The sequence below is a fragment of the Nanorana parkeri genome, unplaced genomic scaffold (genome assembly GCF_000935625.1).
Source record: "Nanorana parkeri isolate BGI_ZX_2015 unplaced genomic scaffold, ASM93562v1 scaffold2192, whole genome shotgun sequence".
Lineage (NCBI taxonomy): Eukaryota > Metazoa > Chordata > Amphibia > Anura > Dicroglossidae > Nanorana > Nanorana parkeri.
Genome location: NW_017308460.1, coordinates 105,913 through 132,038, shown reverse-complemented (window position 1 = coordinate 132,038; position 26,126 = coordinate 105,913). Strand labels below are relative to the sequence as shown.

The 26,126-nt window shown below is 42.9% G+C and overlaps 1 protein-coding gene across 1 annotated transcript in view; it reads left to right on the top strand.

Moving 5' to 3' along the window:
• RAB11FIP1 (RAB11 family interacting protein 1) overlaps positions 1–23,766 on the top strand; it is a 38,744-nt gene extending 14,978 nt beyond the window's left edge. Inside the window, exons 2-5 of the mRNA XM_018572980.1 lie at positions 6,770–7,209; positions 8,440–9,169; positions 21,093–21,198; positions 23,357–23,766. Coding sequence (XP_018428482.1) covers positions 6,770–7,209; positions 8,440–9,169; positions 21,093–21,198; positions 23,357–23,575 — 1,495 coding nt within the window. The 3' untranslated portion in view covers positions 23,576–23,766. The remainder of the gene's footprint in view (positions 1–6,769; positions 7,210–8,439; positions 9,170–21,092; positions 21,199–23,356) is intronic.
• The last annotated feature ends 2,360 nt before the right edge of the window (positions 23,767–26,126 follow it).

Below are 26,126 nucleotides of genomic sequence, written 5' to 3'. Positions count from 1 at the left end.
GCTGTACTCCAGATCCTCGTTTTCCCTGCCTGGCAAGGTGCTGAGCACATCCTTCACTTACCAGGAATAGGGAAGTATAATGGCTGCCCTGGAGCTTACATCTTCATAGACAAGTCAGCAGCACCGGTATCTATCTGTATGTGTTCTGAAAATATGACCCTAGAACATCTGCCACCATTCCTGGCATCGTTTGAAGGGGTGACCCTTATCCTTTTTAACTGGTAAATTGGTCATCAAGTACTACAGGGTAATTCACAAAAGGGTGAAGAGTTTGGAGAAGGCAGAAGTGAGCAATCTAGGACAACATAGCTGAACTGGAAAGTGAGCTGAATTGGAGAATGTTTCCAGTTCAGCTATGCTGTCCTAGATTGTTCCCTTCTCCTGCCTTCTCCACAACTCTTCACCATTTTGTGAATACCCCTCGTAGTATGTACATGTATCGGGTGTCCTGATGGCTGCATGCTGACTTCTTTTTTTTTTTTTCTTCTGTCCTGATGGGCCCCGTTAAATGCAGCCCTAACTAGATTCAAACACTTCTTCTTTTTTTTATTTTATTTTAAGGGCTGGTAACTCAGCACAGTACAGGTTTGCACCAGTTGGAAGTATCCCAGTTTGCTTTAAGTCGGAAAAATCTGTCAACCAATTGAACGAACAACATGCATGCATGCATACATACATGCATACGGATGAACAGATATCGCTTTTTTTCGTTTGAGTATGATTACCGATTTGTTTTTCGTTACTCGCTGATACACATTCCATATCTATTGTGTAGTCTGTCAATATAGATGTACAGTACATGGGGTATCTGTATTTCCTCATTACACTTTCATGCTGTCCTTCCTGCTTTAGGAAGTGTCCTTGCGTGCAGGCTTTTTTTTTTTTTTTTAGTTTTACTGCAGGTAAACACAGGCCGGACTGTCCTTATCACCGTACTGTTTTGCATGGTGGTGAATCAAAAAGTTTTCACTTGCGTCCCCCCTTTTTATTTAATTATTGCACCGTTTATGATCAGCGCAAGCAAGCCCAGTAGTAATATTTATGTAGAGAAGTGTAAATCGGCTCTAGTAGTGCTGCAGTTTTTTGCTTTGTTGATCCACTGTCGCCTTTTTAAACACGGGAACATATGGTTGCTTTTGGGAAATGCTCCGTTTCCTTTCATGTATTTTGCTATACAAGAAGCTGGTTTCCAGATATTGGATTAACTTCATCATTGTTTGTTGGTAAAACAATTTGCCGGAGTCTGTGTATGAAGGTCGTCCTCTGGCTATTTCTGTATAGACAGGCCAGTCAGCTGATTTTATGTGGTGACACTGCGAGTTTCAGCTATTCTGTGTCCCATTGAAAAGGGATCCTTACATGAACAGTATATGGGGAAATATTATTATACAGGATTTATATAGAGCCAACAGTTTGCGCAGCACTTTACAATATAAGGAAGACATTACAATTACAATACAATTCAAGACAAGATGGTAAGGAGGGCCCTGCCCCTGAGGGCTTACAATCTAAAAGGGAGGGGGAAGTGATACATGAGGAGGTAGCTGTGTGGGGATGAATTGTTTGAGAAAGTGATGGTTGAGCAGTCAGGTTGAGGTGGGATAGGCTTCCCTGAAGAGATGTCTTAAGGGATCGTCAGATATAAGACTATCTTTATTATACAGTTTACAACCGTGTCTGCAAAATCTCAAGGCACCCCATCTAAAATGTTACACATTTTAAGGGGGGCCTCATGCAAAAGCATACAGAGAAGTGGGTTTAGCCCTTTGATTGGGGGGGGAGGGGGGTTCTATGAGGAGAATTTATCAAAACTGGAGCAGACAAAATCTGGAACAGCTGTGCATGGAAACCAATCAGCTTCTTTATTTCATTTCAAATCCTAACTATACAAACTGAAGAGAGAAGCTGATTGGTTGCCATAGGCAACTGCTCCAGATTCTTCTGCTCTAGTTTTGATAAATTCTCCTCATTCTGTTTGCTATCTGGGTCCTACTGGGTAGATTGCACCTCATTACTTGTCCTTGTAACACTCTATCCCAACCTATTTATAAATCCCTCATTAAATCCCTATTTATGAAACTGATATTTTGTTTGTCGCCTGTGTTCTGTGACTGGTGGCAGTGCCATGTGAGTACACAAGGCACACTCCCTAGGTGTTGGCAAACTGGAAGTGCTTAATGATTTGCGGTACAAGACACATGTCATCTAACATAACTTTGGTGGATATTTTGGGATTTCTTCAAGGTGTATTGGTATTCTTGTTACTTTTAGTTACAAGTTAAATTAACCTTTAAAGTGACACTAAACTCGGGTGTTAAATCTTAAATTTTTATTAAAGTACTTGAATGTATCTTATTTGTGTATCACTCAGCTGTAGATCCTCAAATCATCTCTGAATTGGTGCTGACACTGTCCTTCCTTCTGGAGGGGGGCTACTTTTGTTCCCCATGGTCCCTGTGTGTGTTGTAAAGTAGCCACCGCTCCAAGCTCACTCCTGTGATGGACTACAATCTCAGTGCAAATTATTTAGCTAAACATGATGTAGTCCATCACAGGAGTGAGCTTGGTGCGGTGACTACTTTACAACACGCACAGGGACCATGGGGAACAAAAGTAGCCCCCCTCCAGAAGGAAGGACAGTGTCAGCACCAATTCAGAGATGATTTGAGGATCTACAGCCGAGTGATGCATATATAACATACCTTTTGTTAATAGCTAGGGTACTTGAATGAATGTTTAAGATTTAACTCCAGAGTTTAGTGTCACTTTAATTTGATTTTCATTCATTGCCATCTGATTATTGTCTGCCAGTAAGTGGCAATTAGGCAAAGTGTGTATAAACCCCGAGGAATCCACAAAGAATCATGTTATCAGGATGCAGTTGTCGTCTACACGTGCACAGAAGGTAGTTTGGAATATCTATCACCCAATGAGTTTGTTATGGCATTCATATGTGAGACAGTCATGAGAATGCTGCCTGTCCATGAACTCAGTGGTTCATGAATGTCTTTTGCTTGGTAACATGCAAATGGGCAATAAGTAAGTTCATCTACATGGCGGTTCCAGTCATTGGGTTGTTATAGGATTTTAGCATGCAGTAGTAGATCTCCTCACTTCAATACTTCTTCCAGTTCAGTGACTATAAGAAGATAGAAGGTATTGGATCTGTGTGGAAGCCAGACCACTTAAATTTTTAGGAAGAAAGGTCATCAACATATTCCCTCAGTACAGATTTCATTCCTACGGACTGTTTAGAATGAACCCAATCATTGCACTGTTGTGGCTATACCATTTAATGCATCGTTTGCTTTGTGCTGTTTTCAGTGAAACAAACTCTGATTGTCAGTAAACAAAGGTAAAATATTTCTCACTTTGGAGACCTTTATGACTTCCTGTCATTAAACAGGACTGTACGTATGTCTTCTGTGAAATGTGTTTAAGGGAACATCTCATACTTGCATACCTGTGACACAATTTTAGTTTGAGGGCAGGGCATTACGGAGGTTGTATTATATTTTTAGTTTCAGGTGTTGTGTTTGTCATCAAGGGTGTGCCCTTCATAAAGCCTCTGAAGTCATGAAATACCTGATACTGCCTCTTACGTACTACATAATTCTATATATATGCTGTTCTATTTGAAGTGCGTGTATGCAAGCCGTTTGCTGTAGCACCGTGGCTGAATCAGCCTTGTGGTCATTATTTGTTTTGTGGAACTCATCCAGGTATTTACACCTCAATGACCACATTTATCACATGTAATCACACTAAAAATAACTTATAAAGGATCTCGGCACCATACACTGTTTTTGTTTTCTGTCAATTTTGTACATAGTGATTCCACAATACAAAGTAAATATGTTAAGCAATCCAGTCCTTATTCATATGGATTTGCTTTACCCAGGTAGTGAAGTCTGGTACCAAAGTTTGTGTAGCAGCACCTCTAACTCTTGGGTGTTTGGTCTGAAAATATCTGCTACTGTGCAAATGTAAAGCTTAGGTTAGATTCTTTAAAAAACTTTCATGCGAAAGAATTTTCATTCCACTTTCTATTTGTTGATGAGTCAAATCGACGATCGCTTTTCGACCGTAGTGACCAAAAAACTTGGAGTAGGATGGGAAATTTTTCGCTAACAAAATTCTGACAGTGAATGTGGTTTTCGTTCAGGAAATTCCATTCCAAAATTGAGTTAAAATCAAATGAGATTTTGATTGACATTCATCAAGTGTCTGATGGCATTATTGGGTGATGAAAGATCTTTCGTACAAATGTTCAGAAATCTACTAGAGCAGTGGTGGCGAACCTTGGCACTCCAGCTGTTTTGGAACTACAAGTCCCATGAGGCATTGCAAGGCTCTGACAGCCACAGACATAACTCCCAGAGGCAGATGCATGTTGGGATTTGTAGTTTTGGCACAGCTGGAGTGCCAAGGTTCACCACCACTGTACTAGAGTATGACCAGCTTAAGGGCCAGGTTCTTTACTCTCACACTACCAAGCTTGCCAAGAACATTTTGACCTTTTTGGGAGGCTGAATGTGCCTTTTTTGGAAGTTGAATGAATAGTCACTTTTTTTTTTTTTTTTAGGTTTAGAGATGTTGTATAATTTTTTTAAAACTTTAACAGCTCCTTATCAGTACGGAGGTTGCCAAAGTCCTTCTGCCTTGGCACAATTTCTTGTCAGCTATTTTGGGACAGAGGTAATTATCTTTCCTACAGCCTCCCTCAGGTTTGTGACATCTGGCGGGTGGTGGAGGAGTTGGCTCACTTTGTGTACTTGTAGTAGGATAAATTCCATCCATTTTTAGGGTGTAACATAAAGCATGACCACCCCTATTTTCCTATGCTGCTGTGCATTACTCTGCATGCAGCCAGTTTGTGCTTTCCATGCCTGTTTGTGGGGTTTATTGGGTCTCCTTGGTTTTCCAAAGCCTTTGTTTTCATAGTCCCTTGCAACCCGCACATGAAATGGAACCTGGCTTAGTTGAATAGCTTTATAGAGTAACAGTCCGGGAATGCAGGCAACTTTTGGTGCCTTCAGATGCATGGTAGTCTTCAATTCGATTCTGGTGTTCCTGTCGACTTTTTTTTTTTTCCTGGGATTGAAGGCCATGGCTATGGGGCCTTGGCTTTTGCCCAAGTCCAAGATTAAGCCTCTTCTGTTTTTTAACGGTCAACTATCATGGCCTCAACTGATCACTAAAGCTCTGACAGTTCAATAATGGGGTGGGGTTTGCTGGTGGGCTTAGGAGCCCAGGGGCTCCTCAGGGACAAAATAAGCAATTTAAAGACTGATGTGGGTAATTCATTATGGCAATCGCACACATTAGTATTACATTTTCGCTCAGGAAAGCATGTGTTCTATCAAAATTTGTGACCGCGTTAGAATGTGTGACCGGTGACGTGGTTACACATTTTCCCGCCCAGTTTTTCAGCAGTGGAATATGTGACGGGCAAAAGGTGAAGCATTCCAATGCTTTCTCAGCTGTTCCAGGGCACATCGGCATCACGGATCATTTGTGCAGGGGAACCGATCTGCCCGGAAACAGCTGATTGGTCATGAAATGTGACTTTGTGACTGATCTCATATTCCGCAAAGGCCGATAGAAGTGACCTTTCATGACCAATCGGCCTTTGTGGAATATGAGATCAGTCACAAAGTCACATTTCAGGACCGATCAGCTGTTTCCGGGCAGATCGGTACCCTTGCACATACGATCTGCGATGCCGATCTGCGCTGAGAAAGCGTTGGAATTCTTCACCTTTTGCCGGTCACATATTCCACCACCGAAAATGTGGGTGGGATTACGTTAAAATGTGTGACCTCGTGATCGGTCACGCATTCCAAGCCAGTCACAATCTTTGATAGAACAGCCTGACCTGGAGAATGATGGTTTTGAACTTGCAGAAGTGTTTGTCATAACGGCCAAACACAATCTTCTGCTTTTATGGTTCGGTTTCTCAGTTCACCCGTTCCTATTCAAAGGTAAACATGTACATGCAAAGTGACCAGTCTGGTGTGTCTGTTTCTGCAAACATTGAAACTATGACATTGCTTTTTGTTGACACTACCGCACAAAGGATTTAAAGGTGACCTTAAAAAGTGGCTGTAATTATGGACCTTCTATATCTCGGAATGTAATGATGTAAACTTGTCAGCATTGGACTTGATTTTGCAATGCCCTGAATTATGCTCAAAGTCTAGTACGATGTCCACTTACTACAGCCAAAGGGAAAATAATACTTTTATAATAAAGCAGAATAAGGATTGTAGTACTCTGGGTTATATTTAGAAATATATGAAGCGTATAGTATCCTGTTCTTGGATCCATATTTTTTCTAAGAGGTATGCTCTGTTTCTCAGATCAGGCCAGGACTGGTTACCTTGATGAGACCGGTAGATTTCTTGAAAATGTAATTTTGTACATTGGAAATCCAAGACGGTTATTCAATTTTTGAAGAAGGGAATTGATCAAAACTGGAGCAGACAGAATCTAGAGCAGTTGCTCATGGCAACCAATCAGCGTCTCTCTATTTTGCTCAGGTAAGATTTGAAAATGAATGAGAAGCTGATTGGTTGCAGTGCAAATCTGCTCCAGTTTTGATAAATTCTCCCCAGTGTTTTTTATGATGTTCTATAATATGTGCACAGCCTTTTTTTTTTTTTTTTTTTTTTTTTTGCTCCAATTGGATATGGACATTACCATGTGATTTATTTTTTTTCCCTTTTTTCTTTCCTGACTTGCTAATTGCATTCTTCTTTCCATCTAGGTGGTATCCCCTAACATCTAAGCCTGGGAAGAAAGAGAAGGAGCGTGGTCAGATAGAAGTGGAGGTCCAGTTCATGAGGAATAACATGACCGCTAGTATGTTTGACCTCTCCATGAAGGACAAATCCCGCTCAACCTTTGGCAAGCTCAAAGACAAGCTAAAAGGAAAACGGCCGGATGGTTTACCGGACACAGCGTCTGCCATTGTTCCGAGCATGAATCAGTACAGCGATGAAAGCGATTCAGAAATGCCCGAGGCAGAAAAGAAGAAATCTAAGCTAAAAACATTGTTTTCTAAGCCAGGACTGAAGAAGAACTCGCTTTCTCAGTCCATGTCTGTCCTTCCGACTCTTCCTCCATCCCCCTCTCAGAGAACTGTACTGAAGCCTGGCGACTTCTCATCTGACTTCAAGCAAACTTCAGGATCTCCAGTGTCAGAGAGTGAGTACTTGAGTTGTATTGATGATACCAATTGTGTTTTAGCAAATCTACTTGATGGTAAGTAGTGTAAAGCCTTTCGCAATCAGGTATCCATAGAGGAAAGTATAATATTTCATGTCCCTGCGGTAGATGGTAAGGTGCCAAAAATGTAACTTTTATCTAAAAAAAACTTGACTTCCCTATCTGAATCAGGCTAAAGTGGTGGTTTGATTATTCTGTTGCTCCTTGCAGTGTTAGTATAGAAAGCAGCATACTTAAGAGGAAGAATAAGGGCAGGCATTGTGCCAGGGTGGTCATTATTTATTGTAAGCCTACAGTTCCAAGCTCTGTTTCTCTCCTCCTTCCTCTGAAGTCTTCTACCTGGCTCGGCTGCCACCATAAAGCACTTCGAGGATGTAAACCTGGCTCTCCAAATGCTGTCTGGGTTTTTTTTTTTTTTTTAAAGCTATATGTTCCTCTTTAAAGAGGTATACACTTCTATTTGTTCCTTTTTAAAGCTGGCCATCCCACTATAGATTATCTGCAGATTTTCTATGGTCAGATGGAAAAAGTGCAACAGATTCCTCCATCTATGCTAAACTGTGTGCCAAACTTCAGTATCTTGCTAGGCGGCCCCGCTGGCTCTCTCAACACCTGAACAATGCCAGCATCCAATCAGATTGTTCAGGGATTTTCACAGCCAGAGGGGCTGACTAGCAAGATACTGAAGCTTGGCCCAGCGGGAGATTCCTCCATACACACAGTTTAGCGTAGATGGAGGAATCTGTTGCACTTTTGCCATCTGACCATAGAAATATGCAGATAATCTATAGGGGTATGGCCAGCTTAAGTCTCCCGGCTAATTGATCTATCAATATACAACAGAGTGACCTAGAGCGAAGTGTCAATCTGCTGCTTCTACTTTCATTAAGTTGGAGGAACTGAAGGAGGAACAACCGTTATGACCTGGACGAAATCTACAAATACTTTTAAATCTCCCATACTTGTTCAGGTCGGACTCGAATATGGAAGGTTGACAGGCCAAAAGATTAGCATATTGAGGAGGTCAGCAATGGCATTTACATAGTTCTCTCACTACATGTTTTGTTTAAATGTATTTTTGGTTTCATGTACCTCTCCTCCTGTATGGAGCTCATGTTTATGGCACATGCAGTAAGTCTAATTTTAAAAGTGTATTGTTTGGTTCATCTTTTCCACAATTAAACATGAAATCCTTTTCTTCCACTTCAGGACGATTTCCTCACATTCCAATAATTGCTCACAAAAGAACAGCCAGCGCAGACACCAAGCAGTGGAATCAGATCGCATCAGGAAACAAGAAGGAAGGACTGTCTCTTTTCAGTGGCTTGAAGCCCAAGAATGACCCAACCAATCGATCCAACTTGTGCATCAATGGCAATCACGTGTACATGGAGGAGTCTGAAACAAGAAGTGACAGTTCCAAGGAAGGTTCTGTTACCAACTCCCCACAGATCTCCCGTAAAAGTCTACTTTATGCCTCGGCTGAGAACTTGTCCTTCAAGCCATCCAAGGAAACTGTAAATGCGTCAAGCAGTAATGAAGGGGGGTTGACGTTTTCCATTTCTAATTCTTCCCTCAAGTCTATTGAACAGCCTGCAACACAAACCCCTCAGGTTGAAGAGCCACGATCAAAAAGTCCTCCATTATCCTCCAATGTCTCAAAAGACACCAAGGAGAATAAGAAACCGGAAAGCAAGAAATCTTCCTTATTGTCATTGGTTACTGGGAGAAAGGAAACGCCCAAACCAGTGGAAGTTGAACCGCTTCCTGATGTCTCTTCGAAGAAAGAAGAACCCAAAGCAACTAGTGGCCAGCGTCCTACAGAAGCAACCAGCAAAAAGTCCTCAGTGAACCCCTTTGAGGAAGAAATGGTAGAGGAGAAGAAACCGGCGCCTATGCCTACTGAAAGAAATGCAAAAACCTCAGCCGTCAAACCCAGGTTTGTAAAACTTTGTTTTCTATGTGTTTGTGCAAGTCAATGTGCAAATGCTTTACCGGAAGAGTACCTGACCTGGAAGTAACATTGACCTGATGTTTTTCAAGGTTTTTGTTTGTGTGGATTCTACTGCTTTCTCTCTCTTTACTAAACTGCAGTCAGAATCCCACCTTAACTACAACTGAAACTAAAGGATACGTCACCTGAAAATGATACTGTGATCAGTGAATTATAAATGTTGGACCAAGCTCCAATCCTTACTCTGATAGGAGGAATAGAAAAGCACAGTCACTCTGCAGTACTAAGCAGGGAGAACAGATTGCACTTCTAATCGATTCATGTTTGCTTCCATGTATGCAAATAACACTATATGGAGAAACAATCCTTAAAATTAGCTTAACTCACAGCAGATACAAGATACCTAAATTGGTGCAGCCAGGTATTAATCACTCCTTTATTTATTTAAATTTTAGCTAGAACAGGACTGGACAAATCCCAGGAGCCAGGTAGCCAATGCTCCTTAAAAATTAGAGTTGGTGTCTAGCCTTTAGCTTTTCTTTAGTTGTCAGTAGAGATGGCTCCTTAAAAGAAGAAAACAAATCTTGCTGGCTTCTGGAGTTCATCATAATTTGCCCATCCATGAGCTAGAGCAAGTACCTGAATTTGATTAGGTATCTGCCTCTTGCAATCTGCTATACAGCAGGACCCAGACTGGGAGCCACTCAGGTGTGTTGCATGCAAATGTGATGGCAAGTAACCTGCTGAGACGAGTGAGCACAGACTACCTAGGGCCAGTGCTGCCACTAGGTAGCTGACTAGGGCGCACTGCTGCCTAGGGCACAGCCTAGACCACTCACCCCCCCATGGCACCCCACGGTCTATTTCAAATTGCAAAAGCCAATAGCAGGCTGGCTATTGCACCCTCCCACTGAGCAGAGAAGAAGAACTGAGACAACTTCCTCCCTCAGGTCCGCTCCTCTGCTCAGTGGGTGCGTTTCAGTGGCCAGTCTGCTATTGGCTATTTCAAATTAAATGACATCCCCCTGTCGCCTGCAGAAGCTAGCCGGCAGGAGAATGGGGCTGTGCAGTGTGGGGGGGATTGGGGGTTGCGCCGCGGGAGGAGGCCTGGGGGGTAGAAATAGCTGGTCTTTCCTAGGGTGCAAAATATTCTAACACTGGCCCTGCTCATCGGTCTTCTGCTGCTCCTTTACTGTCCAATCAGCAGGCTGCCATTGGGGAGGACAACACTGTACACCTTTCCACAGTTGTAATATGAAGGGTGGTGCCACCCACCTGGCTCTGCTCGTCAGGGCTATGTTGTTCTTGGTACTGGATGGTCAGAAATACAGAACCATTGGCGGCGGGTAAGATGGCTCCCATAGAGGCATTTCATCTGTGTATTTAGATGTTTGCCTTCAGTTCAGCTTTATCCCCCTTGACTGCCAATAACGTGTTCCAAACCTCATTGTAATCAAAGGGCTAAAAGAAAGGTGCGAGCGTGTTTTAGTTTTGTTCAGCTGCTGTCGGTCTTTGACAAGCCTTGGCAGCAAGGATTTGTTATTGATCCCTACCTCGGTCTCTGTAAAATGAGAGGAGGCTGTGTGACCAGGCCCAAAGCGTGATACTAGGAGCCGGTGTCTGCTTTGCCACAACTATGGATGGATGTTCAGATGTCCTGCGTCTTTAACACCTTATAACTTACTAACAGGAATGTGTTTTGTGATGAGCGATAGCAGTGTTATCTCTCCTGGTGTTTGGCATGTGTGGTTAATCATTCACATTGGTATGAAGTGGCTAGGCGGAAGGCCAATGAACACACCCAGCTGCTGTTTTGTTGTGCTGGTTTCTGTTAACCCTCTCCAGGAATGACATTGCTGGTATCCCCCAGTCCACACCTTTTGTCAGTCCTATCAGTTTAGATGGTAACTTGGGGCTGTGAATTACCTGCTGGTTGTGGGTAAGGATAAACCGCAAAATATTTGCTTATATAAAATTGTTATAGGTACATTTTCTAGTAAGCTGTGCCCCCACAATGGTCGAGCCTAAAGCTGGCCATTCATTGTTGATGTAAAACAGTGGGTGGCCCTGCCAGCTCAACATTACTCAATTGACTTATCACAGGAGCTGAGCAAAAAACTGTCAGCTGAACATTGATTGCAGCCAATCGGCTGCATTCACATGTTCCAATATTCTGACACTGTCAGAATAAAAAAAGCCTGAAGAGGAAAAGGGGGGGGGGGCAGCGGCGTACCAGGTCACCAAAGTAAGAAGCACTTCTCAGTGGTCAGCGGGAACATGCAGGGACCGTGCTGACCGATAAGTACTCTAGCAGTATGAGCATTCCATGCTGGAGGAGGTGGCGGGGTGCTGTCTGTGTGGTGTGTGGGGTTTTTTTTTGTGCAGCGTGATACAGCATGGTAGAACTGCAGTGCACCACGCTGTGCCAATAGAACATCATGAAATGTGACTCGTGACATTTCAATAAAGTTCTTTTAAAAAAAAGTAAACTGCCATTTCAGCAGTTGCATCGGCACAATGCCGGTCCTTGCACACCAGCACACGTGCGTTCAATGCAGCTTGCTGGTGTGAATGGACCCTAAAGATGGAGAGAAGGCTGAACCTGATGGAAATGACGGGCATTAGATCATAGGCATTCTATATGGATGGGTATCTTAAAGTGACACTGAACTCGGGAGATTAAAAATGCATTCAAGTAGCTTAACTATTAACATGTTTCTTATTTGTGTATTACTTGGCTGTAGATCCTCAAATCCTCTCTGAATTGGTGCCGACACTGTCCTTCTGGGGGGTGACTACTTTTGTTCCCCATGGTCCCTGTGTGTTGTAAAGTAGTCACCGCTCCAAGCTCACTCCTGTGATGGACTACATTCTTAATACAAATTGGTAATCTTAACATGAGATTGTAGTCCATCACAGGAGTGACTTTGGGTGGTGACTACTTTACAACACACACAGGGACCATGGGGAAGAAAAGTAACCCCCCTCCAGAAGGAAGGACAGTGTCAGCACCAATTCAGAGATGATTAGAGGATCTACAGCTGAGTGAAAGATAAGATACATTATTGTTAATACTTAGGGTACTTGAATACATTTTTAAGATCCAACTCCTGAGTTTAGGTTCACTTTACGATTTCTATGAACCTTTCCTGTTGTGTACTGAAGACATTTTCTCAAATCCCGTAAAATATTTCCCAGCAGTGAAAATGATCCTCGTAAACTTTGAGCAATATCTCAGACCCAGCACTGGTATGCAGCCTTTGAGGCTGATTTTATCATAGGCTTCTGAATCTGGTATTTAAATCCGATTTTTCTTTTTAAAGGCGGAGCTTCTGTATGTTTATATGGATAAACATTTACCTTACAAGTTAACTTCCTGCTTTTTGATATCCATCTTGCATTATGATGTGACATTCATTACTCTTATCACAAGCTGTAAAGCTCTATCAGAGAATATGACCTCTAGAGATATCCAGCCAGCCAATATACCTGATCATTATATTAGCAACCAACACTTGACTTTTTTTTTACTTGATGGCAAGCATAATGTTAACTTCTCATTTTCTTAGATCAGGCCCCAGAGTTCTGCATTGCTTTTGATTTTAATTACCTTGTCCCCTAACACGAGTAACTGTGTACAGTGCTACCATTGTAATTGATATTTATTAGGGATGTTCAGATACCAAGTACCATGCTTGGTACATGTACATATACTTTTCCAGGGTTAGACTAGAGAAAAATTCTAAACTTAGGAGGCAGCTGTCATTTTCAATGAGCATGCGGAGCTCCTGAGATTTGTGCGTCCCTGTTTTAATGCATTCTTTTTTATAACTATATATGAGATGCACCGATACTATTTTTCCAAGTACGGATACTTGTCCAAAGTATTGACAGATACAAGTACTGATACATTTTTGTTTGTCATGTGACAGTTTTTCTAAAACAATACATACTAATGATTTCAGGACAGTGGTGGAGCGCCAGAGCCCGGTCCCAGCTGCAACTCTGGTAGTTCTCGTGAAAATGCCAAGTATCTGCACTGGTATCTGGACATCCCTAATATTTACGCTTTTACCTGAATGGAACAGTATTTTTGTCAAAAATAACTAGTATTGCGCAGCAAAAGATGGCTGTACATACAGCAAGTTGCCTAAAGTCACGTGACTGTAACAGATTGGATATAAGGCTGGATTCACACTGTTGCAATGCATTGTGGTGCACATACAGCTGTGTGGTGCAGTATTGTGCTGTAAAACACACATTACCACACTGCAGTAGTGTGAAAGGCCCCTAAATATTGATGTATGTGTGACTATAATTTGTAAATACGGTGTATATATTGTATTTGCAAGCCCTGTGTATATACTGTTGTACTAGATCTGCTAGGTAACTGACCTGCAGATTTCTTTTATCCTCTTTACAGACTGGACGTGTCTTCAGAGGCTGAAACCAAAGCCAAGCTTTCTTCAGAGTCTTTATCTGATAATTTTTTTGCTGCTTCTTTCTCTGGTGGGCAGGACACTTCTCCTCAGCCTGATGCGCTTGCATTCAGTGGCACTTACACTTCCCACTCCTTTGATAAAGATTCTACCCTTCCTCAGTCCCCCACAGTTGTAAAGACTGACCGCACCAATGAGGGATCTGCAGACTCCTCTGATAATGAGAAGCCTTCACTGCCTGTGTTTTGGAGAGCTGGTAACTCTTCAAACAAACTCCCAGAACCTAAAGAGGTCCATGTCATCACCCCCTTTAGTGAAAAAAACAAAGGAAAGAAAACCTATGTAAAGTCTCTTCTTGAGCAAATTACGGGCAAGTCAACCAGTAGAAATGAAGAAAATGTTATAGATGAAGAACTTGTGAAAGGCATCCTTCCTGTACACCAGACCTTGTCCATCTACGATGAGCCTGAACCGCTTCAAGAAAAAAACGCACATACAGAAGGCGGTGATTTTGCTGACAATCAAAATGGAAAAGTGGCAGCTAAGATAGATGAAGCTGTATTACCTGAAGAAGGTAGAGGTCAGTCTAGTACTAGTGTTAAAGATGTGCCAATGCCAACACCAAGGGTGCAGTCTACTTCAAATGAAGAAGAACCTGAACAAGCTAAGCCAGTAGCACCAAAACCAGCACCTAGAAGTGCAAAATTGAATAAAACCTTAGATTCTGGATCCAGCACTCCTATGTCTACAGCAGATCCTCAGCCTGAAGAGAGATCTGTGCCTGAATCCATCATGGAACATGTTTCTCGTGCCGGTGCTTCTCCAGTCAATAGCCACGTTCATTCAGGACACATTGTAGCCAACATAAAGACGGCTAGCCCATTGATTGAAGACTATAGTTACAGACTTGAAGAACTTTCAGTCATTCCAGAAAATCCAGAAGTAGCTTCCGATGATGAGCAGCTAGATACCAAAGATGAACAATCTATTGTAGAGAGTGGTGCCAAAACACATAAAGAGGGTGGCTCTGCAAAATGTCAGATCCATGAGGAATCATTGTTTTATTCTGGGAACACAAAGGGGAAGACCTTGGACATTACTAATAGTGAAGTGGAGAGAAGTGATTCAGCCCACCAACCTCCTCCTGCGATTTCTGCTTCCAACACCTATCCTAGCTCCTCATTCAATTCTGTTCCTCTTCCAAATGAGAAAACTAATACTTCTAGCAGAGAGTCTTCAGAAAACCCAACCATCGATGTTTCTGATAAGGTGGAAAGCACTGGCAAGAAGAAGCTGCTGCGGGCATGGGTTTCACCCTCTGAGACACATCCAATCCCTACAGTCCAGACCGGTGCAGCAGTGTCTTCCAGACAAAGGTGAGTTAATGGCCATAGTGACTTCATGTTTTAATTGCATCATTACTTTATTGTAGATTTAATATTGGGTATAGGGATGTAGATATGAAGAAGGCATGTGATATTGAACATAGCATTAGCCCATGTATACATTTGACATGGCTGTTCAAATGGAATAGATGCTTAGAGCATTGAGAAACATTTACACCATTGTGCCAGCATTCAGAAGGTCATTGCCTATTTTTCCAAGGAACTCCCTTTTCTGTAAGCAGTTTTTCCATTTTGGAAAGAGTATGGGAGGGTTAAATCTCTGCGTAAAGGTGCCCATACACCTTGCGGTTATCGTTCAAAAAACAAACGAGATCGGGTTTTCGTATGATCAGCCAGTTGATGGGGAAGTGAACAATCACAATTACTGTACAACTGGACACATTTCCTCGAAGTGTCAGATTTGGAAAACTTTTTTTGAATTGTAAGAAAATCAATAATTAGTGCCGTATTTATACAGGAACATTGCACATGCGCAAACGGAAATCTGTTCTGATGATGGCCAAAATTCAGCCAGTTAGTATTGGCAATGAACGGTAACTTTAAATCTACATTGGTCTGTGCATGATGGGGGTATTCGAGCGGAAATTAAACAGGGGTTCAATGAGGGGACAAAAAAGAAAATTGAATGATAATTTGTAAGGTGTATGGCCAGCTCTATAATTTCCCTTCACTCCTGTCCGTCACACCCAACAGCAAGTGAAATTGTTTCTTTCCAATGTGAGGAAAATCCCCTGTTAGGGCTTGTTCACATTGAATGCGGTGCGTTCCAGAGTGGTAGCTGCTGGAACGCACTGCAAACCCTCACAAAACTTCCCCCTGCGTTCTGGGGCGGGAGGGGGCGTTGAATTCCCTGCCCGCAGTGCGATCCAACGCGTGGCAAAACTTTGCCTGCATTCCGTTCCACTGCAAATGCAAAACGTTAGAGCAAGCAGCATTTTTTCCGTTTGCAGTGGAACGGAACACAGGCAAAGTTTTGCCACGTGCCGATCGCACTGCGGCCGGGGGGGCGTGGCTGCGGTGCCATTGAATTCAATGCTCTGCCCCAGAACGGAGGGGGAAGTTTTGTGAGGGATTGCGGTGCGTTCCAGCAGCTACCGCTCTGGAACGCACCGCATTCGGTGTGAACAAGCCCTTAGACCTTTATCACAGGACCACATCTCCATTGGAAGATTTCCTCCCTATTCCTCTTCTGGTGGCAACTCAAAACGTTAAATTTATCTTCAGTCATTCCAGGCGGCAGTGAAGATCAGGACAATTGGAGAAGGTGAATTCCTCAAACTGAGACAGGTAAACAAATGTGACGGTGGTTCCCACCCCTCACCACTTTATTGCTGTCAGACTACCACAGAGCCGGCATTTTATTGGCTGGTTCGTACGAACCTTTTCCGACCAGCTCCTTCAATCAGCTGAATGAGGAATGCCGACGGTGGCAAACACTAAGAATTTTGCCCGGTCCCTCAAAAACTGGTCGAAATTTGCCATGTATGGCCACCTTTAGTCGGTTTTGTGTTTCCATGGTTGCTGACATCTTGAAACACATGCCAGCTTCTAAATCTCTCGAGGGACTCTTGTGATGTCCCTTCAATGACTTTCCTAGCTAGTATGTCAGATAAAATCCACCAAGGGCAGGTAGTCTTTATTATATATTTAACATTCATCACCCTTTTCCATCCAAAACCTGCTGGCACATAGATTGAGTGGCTTGCTGAGCAGAGGTACAATAAACAGCCCGATTCAACCTACCCGTCCTCGTTCCTTCCTGTCTGGGGAACAGATTGGGCTCAAAGTACAAATGTTTCAGTCTATACATTATCCTGTGAAGGGTGCTCCACGTTCTCATTGGGCATGGTGCTTGGCACGCTCTCCTCACATTGCTGGACTCTGCTGGGGTAGGAACTCATTTGAACGGTTCAAACTGCAGTAATGTCGGGGCTTTATGAATGGGTAAAAGGAGAAACATGTATGTGACTTTGCTAATGTTCTGTATTGAAATCCAAACTGATCACTAGTCTTCAATGATGTCATCTTCTACTTTGTATTAATTACTCTGTATGAGCTCTCTGCTCTCCTCTCTGTTCTGCATCATGCTAATGGATTTTATAAATGGAATCAAATGGCTGACATGTAACGGCCTTTGTTGCAGATGTTTAAGAAATCATTCATGGTCAGCAGTCATTGTCTATCTCCTTATTCAATTGAGTTGTAATCCCTTAATTTATAAATAGAATAATTGTCTCATGATACATCAGTATGATGATCAGCATGTGGTGTGTAATTTAAACTAGAGGCTGTTCACAATAACCCTGTTTAAAGCCTGCCATACACCTAGAGATTATCTGCAGATTTTCTATGGTCAGATGGAAAAAGTGCAACAGATTCCTCCATATATGCTATACTGTGTGGATGGAGGAATCTCCCACTGGTCCAAGCGTCAGTATCTTGCTAGTCAGCCCCACCGGCTCTCATGGCAGCATCCAATCAGATTGTTCAGGTATTTTGAGAACCAGCGGGACCGACTAGCAAGATACTGAAGCTTGGCCCAGCGGGAGATTCCTCCATCCACACAGTTTAGCGTAGATGGAGGAATCTGTTGTACTTTTCCCATCTGACCATAGAAAGTCTGCAGATAATCTATAGGGGCATGGCCAGCTTTACAATTGGATATTATGTTAACAAAACTTTGCTCCTTTTTATATTAAATGGTCATTTGGGATTTTAATTTAGTGGGGTTTTCGTTTTTTGTGAACTTTAGATGATTGTGTATGGGAAAACAATTCCCTGGGGAGGTACTCGGATCCGTAGTATGCATTTCAAGACATGATGGCTTTGTGTGTGTCGGTCATTGCCTTTGAAGCTGGTTTCAGCTCCAGTATAAACTAGTAGCAGCAATGTTGAATTGCTTTGTTTTCTGGGAATGGCACTGCCCCCATCTGTAGCGCACATGCCTCAGGACCTGCTTGAGAAAACAATCTAGAGGACATTCTGTACTGGCTCTGCTGGTAATATGCAGGCGTGACTGGATGACTTCCAAATTAACTGTTTTACTTTTCCAGTTTATTTTATTTTTTGATTGCACTTTAATTCGCGTAATCATTTTAACCTTCAATTCTCGTTTGATATTTAATTTGGTTTCTAATTTCTGCCTAAATTAAAGCTGACTTTTTTTTGTTTTTTGCTCAGTTCTGCTGTCATATTATGGGGCTTCTGTCTATGCAGCAAGTATTAAGTTTAATTGAGCTATAACATTTTAAAGTGACACTGAACGCGGGAGTTAAATCTTAAATGCATTCCAGTATCTTAACTATTAGAAAAAATGTATCTTATTTGTGTATCACTCGGCTGTAGATCCTCAAATCATCTCTGAACTGGAGCTGACACTGTCCTTCCTTCTGGAGGGGGGCTACTTTTGTTCCCCATGGTCCCTGTGTGTTGTAAAGTAGTCACCGCTCCAAGATCACTCCTGTGATACAATCTCAGATTTAGTTTACTAATTTGTATTGCGATTGTAGTCTATCACAGGAGCGAGCTTGGAGCGGTGGCTACTTTACAACACACAGGGACCATGGGGAACAAAAGTAGTCACTCTCCAGAAGAAAGGACAGTGTTGGCACCAATTCAGAGATGATTGGAGGATCTACACAAATAAGATCAGGGGTGTGGAATTCGTATCACCCGACGCTCGGGACATGTAGTTCCGGGCGCCTGGCAAGTGTTTTTTCCAGTGTTTTAGCCCTGCTACAGACAAGTAGCAGGGCTGATTTATTTTTTTTGTAACTGAGCGGCAAGAGCAGAGGGCGTGAAGCGGTGACAGAGCCGGACGGTGGAGCTGTGACCAGGCTCTGTCACCTCCCTCAGCCCCTGTCCCCGGCCGCTGCTCGTTCCTGTCAGAGTTCTAGCAGTGCTGTGCTAAAACTCCTATGTTGGAGGTGACAGGGTCAATAAAGAGTACCTGTCACCTCCAAATGCTATCACACAGGGCTTGTTAGCGCCTGTGTGATAGCAATAAAGTTTTTAAGTGAAAAAAAGTAAATTAAAAATGTTAAAAATAAAAAGGTGATTAAAGTAAAAATAATAAAATGAACATTTTTTACAAAGTAAATAAATAAAAATTAAAAAAATAAACCAGCCCCGAATAAATGCGCAGTGTTTTTCAACCTCGATCATGTGTAACAGCACAGGCAGGGCAGTATTGCGGCGGGAAACCACGCAATCTGCCTGGCACGACATTAGAAAATAATGGCACTCCAGTCCCGCCAGGCAGATCGCACGGTTTCCCGCCGCAATACCGCCCGGGCGGTCCCACGCGTTCGCGGTTGAAAACACTGCGCAGTGCGTGTCACGAAAAAAGGTAAATGTACCTTTTTTCAGCGATTGCCACACAGATGTAACCCCAACATGCGGACGCAACCTCTGTATGCAACCGCACATGATCGCGCGTCCCGGGATTGCCCAAGTCTGCACCAACCCTAAAGGGTAAATTCACTTTCCCAAGTAATTTTGGAAAATGGAATTACCCGCACAAATCTCCCTCCCGCTATACTTACCTTTCGGCTAACGGTCCTTGCCATCCACCAGTACGGGTGTACTATCTGTACCTGTTCCGTATATTCTGAATTTCGCTCGCAAATTGCAAGCACTCGTTGGTCAACGCAGTCACCTGACGACGCTGACCAATGAGAAGCGCTTCTTAGCACTGCTAAATACGGTTTTGGTTAAAAATATTTTTTTTTGTATCAGGACAAGTAGATTGTCATGAAGGACAAGTAGATTCGGGCCCTGCTTTAGTCCTTGGACAAGTAGTTTTTTCTAAAATTTCCACACCCCTGTAAGATACTTTTTTTTTTCTTAATAGTTAAGATACTGGAATGCATTAATATGTAACTCCTGAGTTAGTGTCATTTTAATTTTCATGCTGTCTTCCTGTCTAATACAATGTTCTTTCTGCATTAATTTATGCATTGCGACTTTGTTTATTTGAGCTTTCCTTCCCCAATAAGGCAGGCCATAGATGGGCAGATATCTCCCAAACAGGGGGTGGGGGATCCAACCAACACCGGGTACTATGGCATACCTCACCTATCACTGATGGCGGCAGATGCCAGGTGCTTTCCAATCCTTCATTGTTGTAAGATGAAGGGTTTAGAGTAGATTGTGAAGACCTTTCCCAACTAGTTGGAAACCATTCCTGTGTGTTTTATCGTTATTCCCCCAACTTCCTGAGTCACTCATTGTTATTGATGGAGAAACTGCCCGATAAAGGGTTTTCAGGAGGGGAGGGGTTGCATATAGGGCTGCAGCTAACGATTATTTTCATAATCGATTAGTTAGCCGATTATTACATTCGATTAATCGGATAAAAAAAAAGGCTCCAGTGATGGACTACTAGTTTCTATTGTACACACACACAGGCAGCATTAAAAAGCTCCCGGCCGATCTCCACTTACCTTGGTGTTGTCGGCGGGCAGCGGCGTTGATCATGTCGGCGGGCAGCGGCGAATCGGGCAGCTCACCGGGATGAGAGGGCCAGACACATGTCCTCAGCGTGGCGTAAGCGGCGTCGCGTGAGCGGGTATACCGGCGTAGGCAGCGGGCGTAAGTGGCATAAACGGCGGCCGTAAACGGCGGGCGTAAGCAGCGGCGAGCGGGAAATTTGAATTTTAGCCGACGAATCGACGATGGAAAACGTTGACAACGTTTTCCATCGTCGATTTTAATCGACTTAATCAAATAACTGTTGCAGCTCTAGTTGCATAGATGGATGGGTGGATGATATACTCTCCATCCTTGAAAGAGTGCTCAGATATTTGTGGGGCTTTGGAAGCTCCTCCCTGACCCCATGTGACACCGAAGGAGCCTGGTGATTGGCTGCTGCATTGTAGGGAGTGTCCCCTTGCTGTCATACACAGAAGTACAAGGGACTTTGCAGAACTCTATTCACAGATGGGGGGGTGTTGTATTGTAATCTTTCTTTTGTTCACCTCAGCTAATGATATTCCATGATGAGTACCTGCTGTATAATTTGTTGAAGCATTTGCAACTAAAATATAATCTGTATTTCTGCAGAACTAACCCAGTGAAGCCAATGAATGCAACACAAAGCAAGCCTCTGTCCAACTTTCCACAACCAATCAAGAGTAATGAGAATACACTGAACAATATTAACACCAAGGTAAAGATATGGCCTTACTTGCATTTCTTGATGATGGTATTATGTTTACGTTCTTTTTAAAAAGGCATTCGGCTAACGTGGGTTTTAATGGCATGTGCATTAACTGCCCCCTGTACGGGGCAATTGGGTGCAGCAGTGATCATACAGAAGAAGCTGAAAGCCTGTTCATCGTTCCCATCCACTAATCCCTGCATAGCGAAGAACGTTCAGTGTTTACCATGAAATTGCTTTGGACAAATTCTGCTTCTGCCAATGGGATCTGGCTTTTGCAGAAAGGCCCCAAAGCCCATTGAAAATTGGATTAGAAATGGGAGGGAGAAAATATCTTGGGCTCACTAGGACTTGATGAAATCCAGTATGTATGACTTCAGGCGGCTGGAACTACGCCGGGCTGATGTCCTGGTTCGCTGTGATATTTTCAGCCTGTCCCTGTTAGATCATCGCACAATAAAGCTTATTCTCTGCGAGTATGGCTTTAATGTTTCCGGATATTCATTATTCTGGAGGCTGGCAGACAGTAGCAACTAAATCATTTAACTTGGTGGATAATTAAATAAATGTTCATCATTTTGTGGTTAATGAAAAACAAATCCAGCAAACACGAGGCAAATAATTATTGGCCTGCTGCTCTTAATAACATTTTATGGCTAATGTAATAACAGGTCGATCTTCATAACAACTAAGTCAATGTGCTATTCATTAAATCCGGATGAGTTCTTTTTTCTGGACTGTCTACTACTTGGTGGATTATGCCAGTTACACCGCTTTAGTGGAACATCATATTCTTGCATAGCAGAACATACAGTATGCCTATTTTCTCCCTGTATTTAGGACATGACATTTAGGGCGTGTTCACATCTGCGTATATACCATGGGTTGCATGCGCTACTTTACTTCCCACCGCAACACATTGTATTGTGTTTGAAATAAAAGGCAGCACAAGGGAACTGGCGTATGGTAACGCGCGGTAGGTGCATTGAGCAACAGTGAGGATATCACGCAGTTATTATAACACTATGGTGTGAAGGGGCCTTTTAAAGTCTAGGCTTACTATAGTTTTGCCTTTTCTGTGTCTTGATTCGTTCAGAAATGTTTAGTCACATGAACGACGTAGGGCTGGTCTACAGAAAGGTGACTTGCAGCAAACGCTATTTTGCCTTCTCTCTCTGGCATAACTCCATACAAGGCTCTATTTGCATTTTCTTAATTTAAAGGTCTATTATGCCAAGTTTTTTTTTGTATGTACATGTAAATTCTGATGGGCTGAGTCCCCTTTGGCTTTATCACTCAGGGTTTCCCAGCTCCGCTCCTGCCCATCTTGGAATTATTTGATTCTTATCCACTTTCTTTTAGGATCTACTAAAAACTGAGAAATTAAGGACAGGCCAACGCTTTTATTATCCTATTGTTAATCTTGTAATATTGTTGGCCCCAAACTAAGCAAAACATGGGCATACCACCTGGCTAGGGTGGTGGCAAAACATGGGCATACCACCTAGCTAGGGTGGTGGCAAAACATGGGCATACCACCTAGCTAGGGTGGTGGCAAAACATGGGCATACCACCTAGCTAGGGTAGCTGCAAAACATGGGAATATCACCTGGCTAGGGTAGCTGCAAAACATGGGAATATCACCTGGCTAGGGTAGCGGCAAAACATGGGCATACCACCTAGCTAGGGTGGTGGCAAAACATGGGCATAGCACCTAGCTAGGGTGGTGGCAAAACATGGGCATAGCACCTAGCTAGGGTGGTGGCAAAACATGGGCATATCACCTAGCTAGGGTGGTGGCAAAACATGGGCATATCACCTAGCTAGGGTGGTGGCAAAACATGGGCATATCACCTGGCTAGGGTAGCTGCAAAACATGGGAATATCACCTGGCTAGGGTAGCGGCAAAACATGGGCATACCACCTAGCTAGGGTAGCGGCAAAACATGGGCATACCACCTGGCTAGGGTGGTGGCAAAACATGGGCATACCACCTGGCTAGGGTGGTAGCAAAACATGGGCATACCACCTGGCTAGGGTGGTAACAAAACATGGGCATACCACCTAGCTAGGGCAGCCTAATCTCTAAACCAAACCCAGGGAATATTGGCTTCCACTGTTTGTCTTTTTGACTTACTGACATGTTACCTTATTTTTCCTCTATCAGAAATATGATTCTTCCAACCCTGCCACTGCGTATGCCGAGCTGACCCACGATGAGCTCATCCAGCTGGTGCTGAAGCAGAAAGACATCATCAATAAGAAGGAATCTCAGGTCCAGGAGCTGGAGGACTACATAGACAATCTACTAGTGAGGGTCATGGAGGAAACTCCCAACATTCTGCGCTCTGGAACACCGTTCAGTAAGAAGGCCGGAAAGGTTTAAACCCAACATAGACTGGCTAAACTCTTCTTCTCTTGATGTCAGAACAGTGCTGGACAGAAAATGTAATCATAAACCAAATCTGGGTATAGGGCATAGTACAACACTGTAGTAAGATGGAAGACTGATGTTTTGTCATCAACCTGTATGTTACGCCCTGAGGAATGTTAATCAATCTTTATGGGTGCTAGAAAATTTAGGAAATCACAAATCTAGAAAAAAAAAATGAGAATAAGTTTGACTATACAAGGTAACAGAGCTGTGGTTGTTCAATATAAAGGTAAGATTTGGAAATATTGGGTGGCATCCTCTTTAGTTGAAGTTAAGTTGCACTGTTTGGAATTCACCTTTATCTCTCAGAGCCGGCAGGCAGATCCTGTGGAATAGAAGTAACTGATAGCTGTTCTGGATACAAATGTGTTCCTGACTAGTTCCAGTTCTCTGGAGCTACACTGCACAACCTTTTCAGATCTCTTTTATCCAATAGTTTAATCTCGGGTCTAAAGTGAACACCATAGTGCCTAGATGGAGGCAGAGGAGTGACACCCTGAAGAACATGGACACAACATTTGGTTTAAAATTTCCAACTTTCCCACCTGATGTGAGAGAATTGTGGTCTTTTGGGTACAGACCTGTCTAAATCAAGACTTGCAATAGCCAAGATAACTCACTCAAGGCTAACTGGAAAAATAGCACAGTTTGCTGCAGTTTGGAAGCAAATAGTCAAACATTGACTCTATCCGGGAGCATTGTGGGACATTAAAAGTCACACTTTGATTTGAACTAAAGAAGGGAAATTGAAATGTGCTTACATGTTTCATACTGGCATGTCTTGTTATAGAAATACATATCAATACTTAAGAAGTCTAACCAGAAGTTTACAAAGGTTGGCAAGTCCCCCAGGGGACCCGCATGGCACTTGTCACTGGTAAAAATCAGTGGAGGGCTTGCTGAGCAGTGTGGTCGGATAGCCCCCCCACTGACATTTCCCCCTCCCAACACCACTATCCAACACTGGATAAAAGAGATGGCCGTTTAGACTGATGGCAGGCGGTGAACATAGAGCCGCACAACCATCTTCCACCCCACCTCTGAAAGCTCCCAGATGGAACATCTTCAGCCCTCCCATGCTGTGCAGTCCTGTGCCTTCTCTGTTCTCCTTGTACTGATAAAGTGAGCCCAAAACCTCCCAAATAACGGCAGCTGCAGAGGAGCACCGTCCTTCACAAAGAAAAAACACGTGCACAACAACACAAGCGGATACTACATTTGTCCCAGAGAGACTAGTGTGGTATCTGATGAATGTTTTAATGGAGGCAAGTGCTATGTGCACTGGGTCCCCTGGGGGCATTTAACATGCCTTTTCAACTTCTGGTGAGTTCTTCTTTATTATGTGTTTTTATATGACTTGACGCAGTGTTTTTTGCCCTCCTTTAAACCATCTATGTCCTTTAATGCTGCCAGTGTGTTCTCATCTTCCTACAGGAAGTCAAAATATCCATTTTCTGTTCTTGAAAAAGTTGTCACGGGCAAACACAGGCAGGCGTGCTGTCTCTACACGCGGTGCTTCTTATTGCTTAATGTCCATGTTTAGTTCTAGTCACGTCCTCGTTCTCAGCAGGTGAGCTTGGGTAGAAGATGTACAGAAAGTTGAAGTGGTTTTAAGAAGAGTGTTAAATGAATGTGTGCCCATTCTGTGTGTATATTTATGTGCCTTGTACATAGAAGCGTCTCTTTGTTTTGCCTTTTTCTGGTTTTATACCCTACGTGCCTGCTTTCTTGCAGCGATTTGTATGTGAATGAATCTATATTTCTATTTAAATGAATCTATATTTTAATGAAATTTTTTTTCAATGAACAAATTTTATATAGCTGTGGGTACGGCAGCAGTGAGAAAGCTGCAGCCACTCTGCAATGACAATCTGTGCTGAAACTTTAGGAGACTCATCTGTGACCTTAATTGGATATTTTATTGCTGTATATAAAGATTTATAGTTCTGTAATCTGGACCAGGCTTGATCTACAGCACATGGATCTGAGCATATGACTCGGACTGATCTTTTGAAGGAGACCTAATCACGTCTTGTATTTATTTTATAATGGTAATTATTAGTGAGGTATATCTGCACAGTCATGTGATTCATAGGCTGGATGGCTTGAATGTAGAATCGTAACAAACAATCGATGACATAAGGTGCATTTCATAAATGCCCTGAATATTCTACATATACCACAAGCTGGAGCAGCTATATATGAAGTGTCACCAGTTTAGCTGAAATTCCACATTCCATATACACAAGCAATAACACACACTTGGCCTTGATACAAGTCTGCACATGCTTGGCCTTGATACAAGCCTGCTCTTCCCTTGTTTCCTGTGCTAGCAGCAGCGTATCCTCAATGTGCCTAAATGTATTTTTTGCCCCAATGTAAATGTTAGAGAAAGATGCAATTTGGTTCTTAACGAGACTTTCTAAACCCCCAGACAGACATTATGCCCCCATTGGATAGAGGTGCCTTTCCATCCATCTGACTACCTGCTACTTGGGTGCAA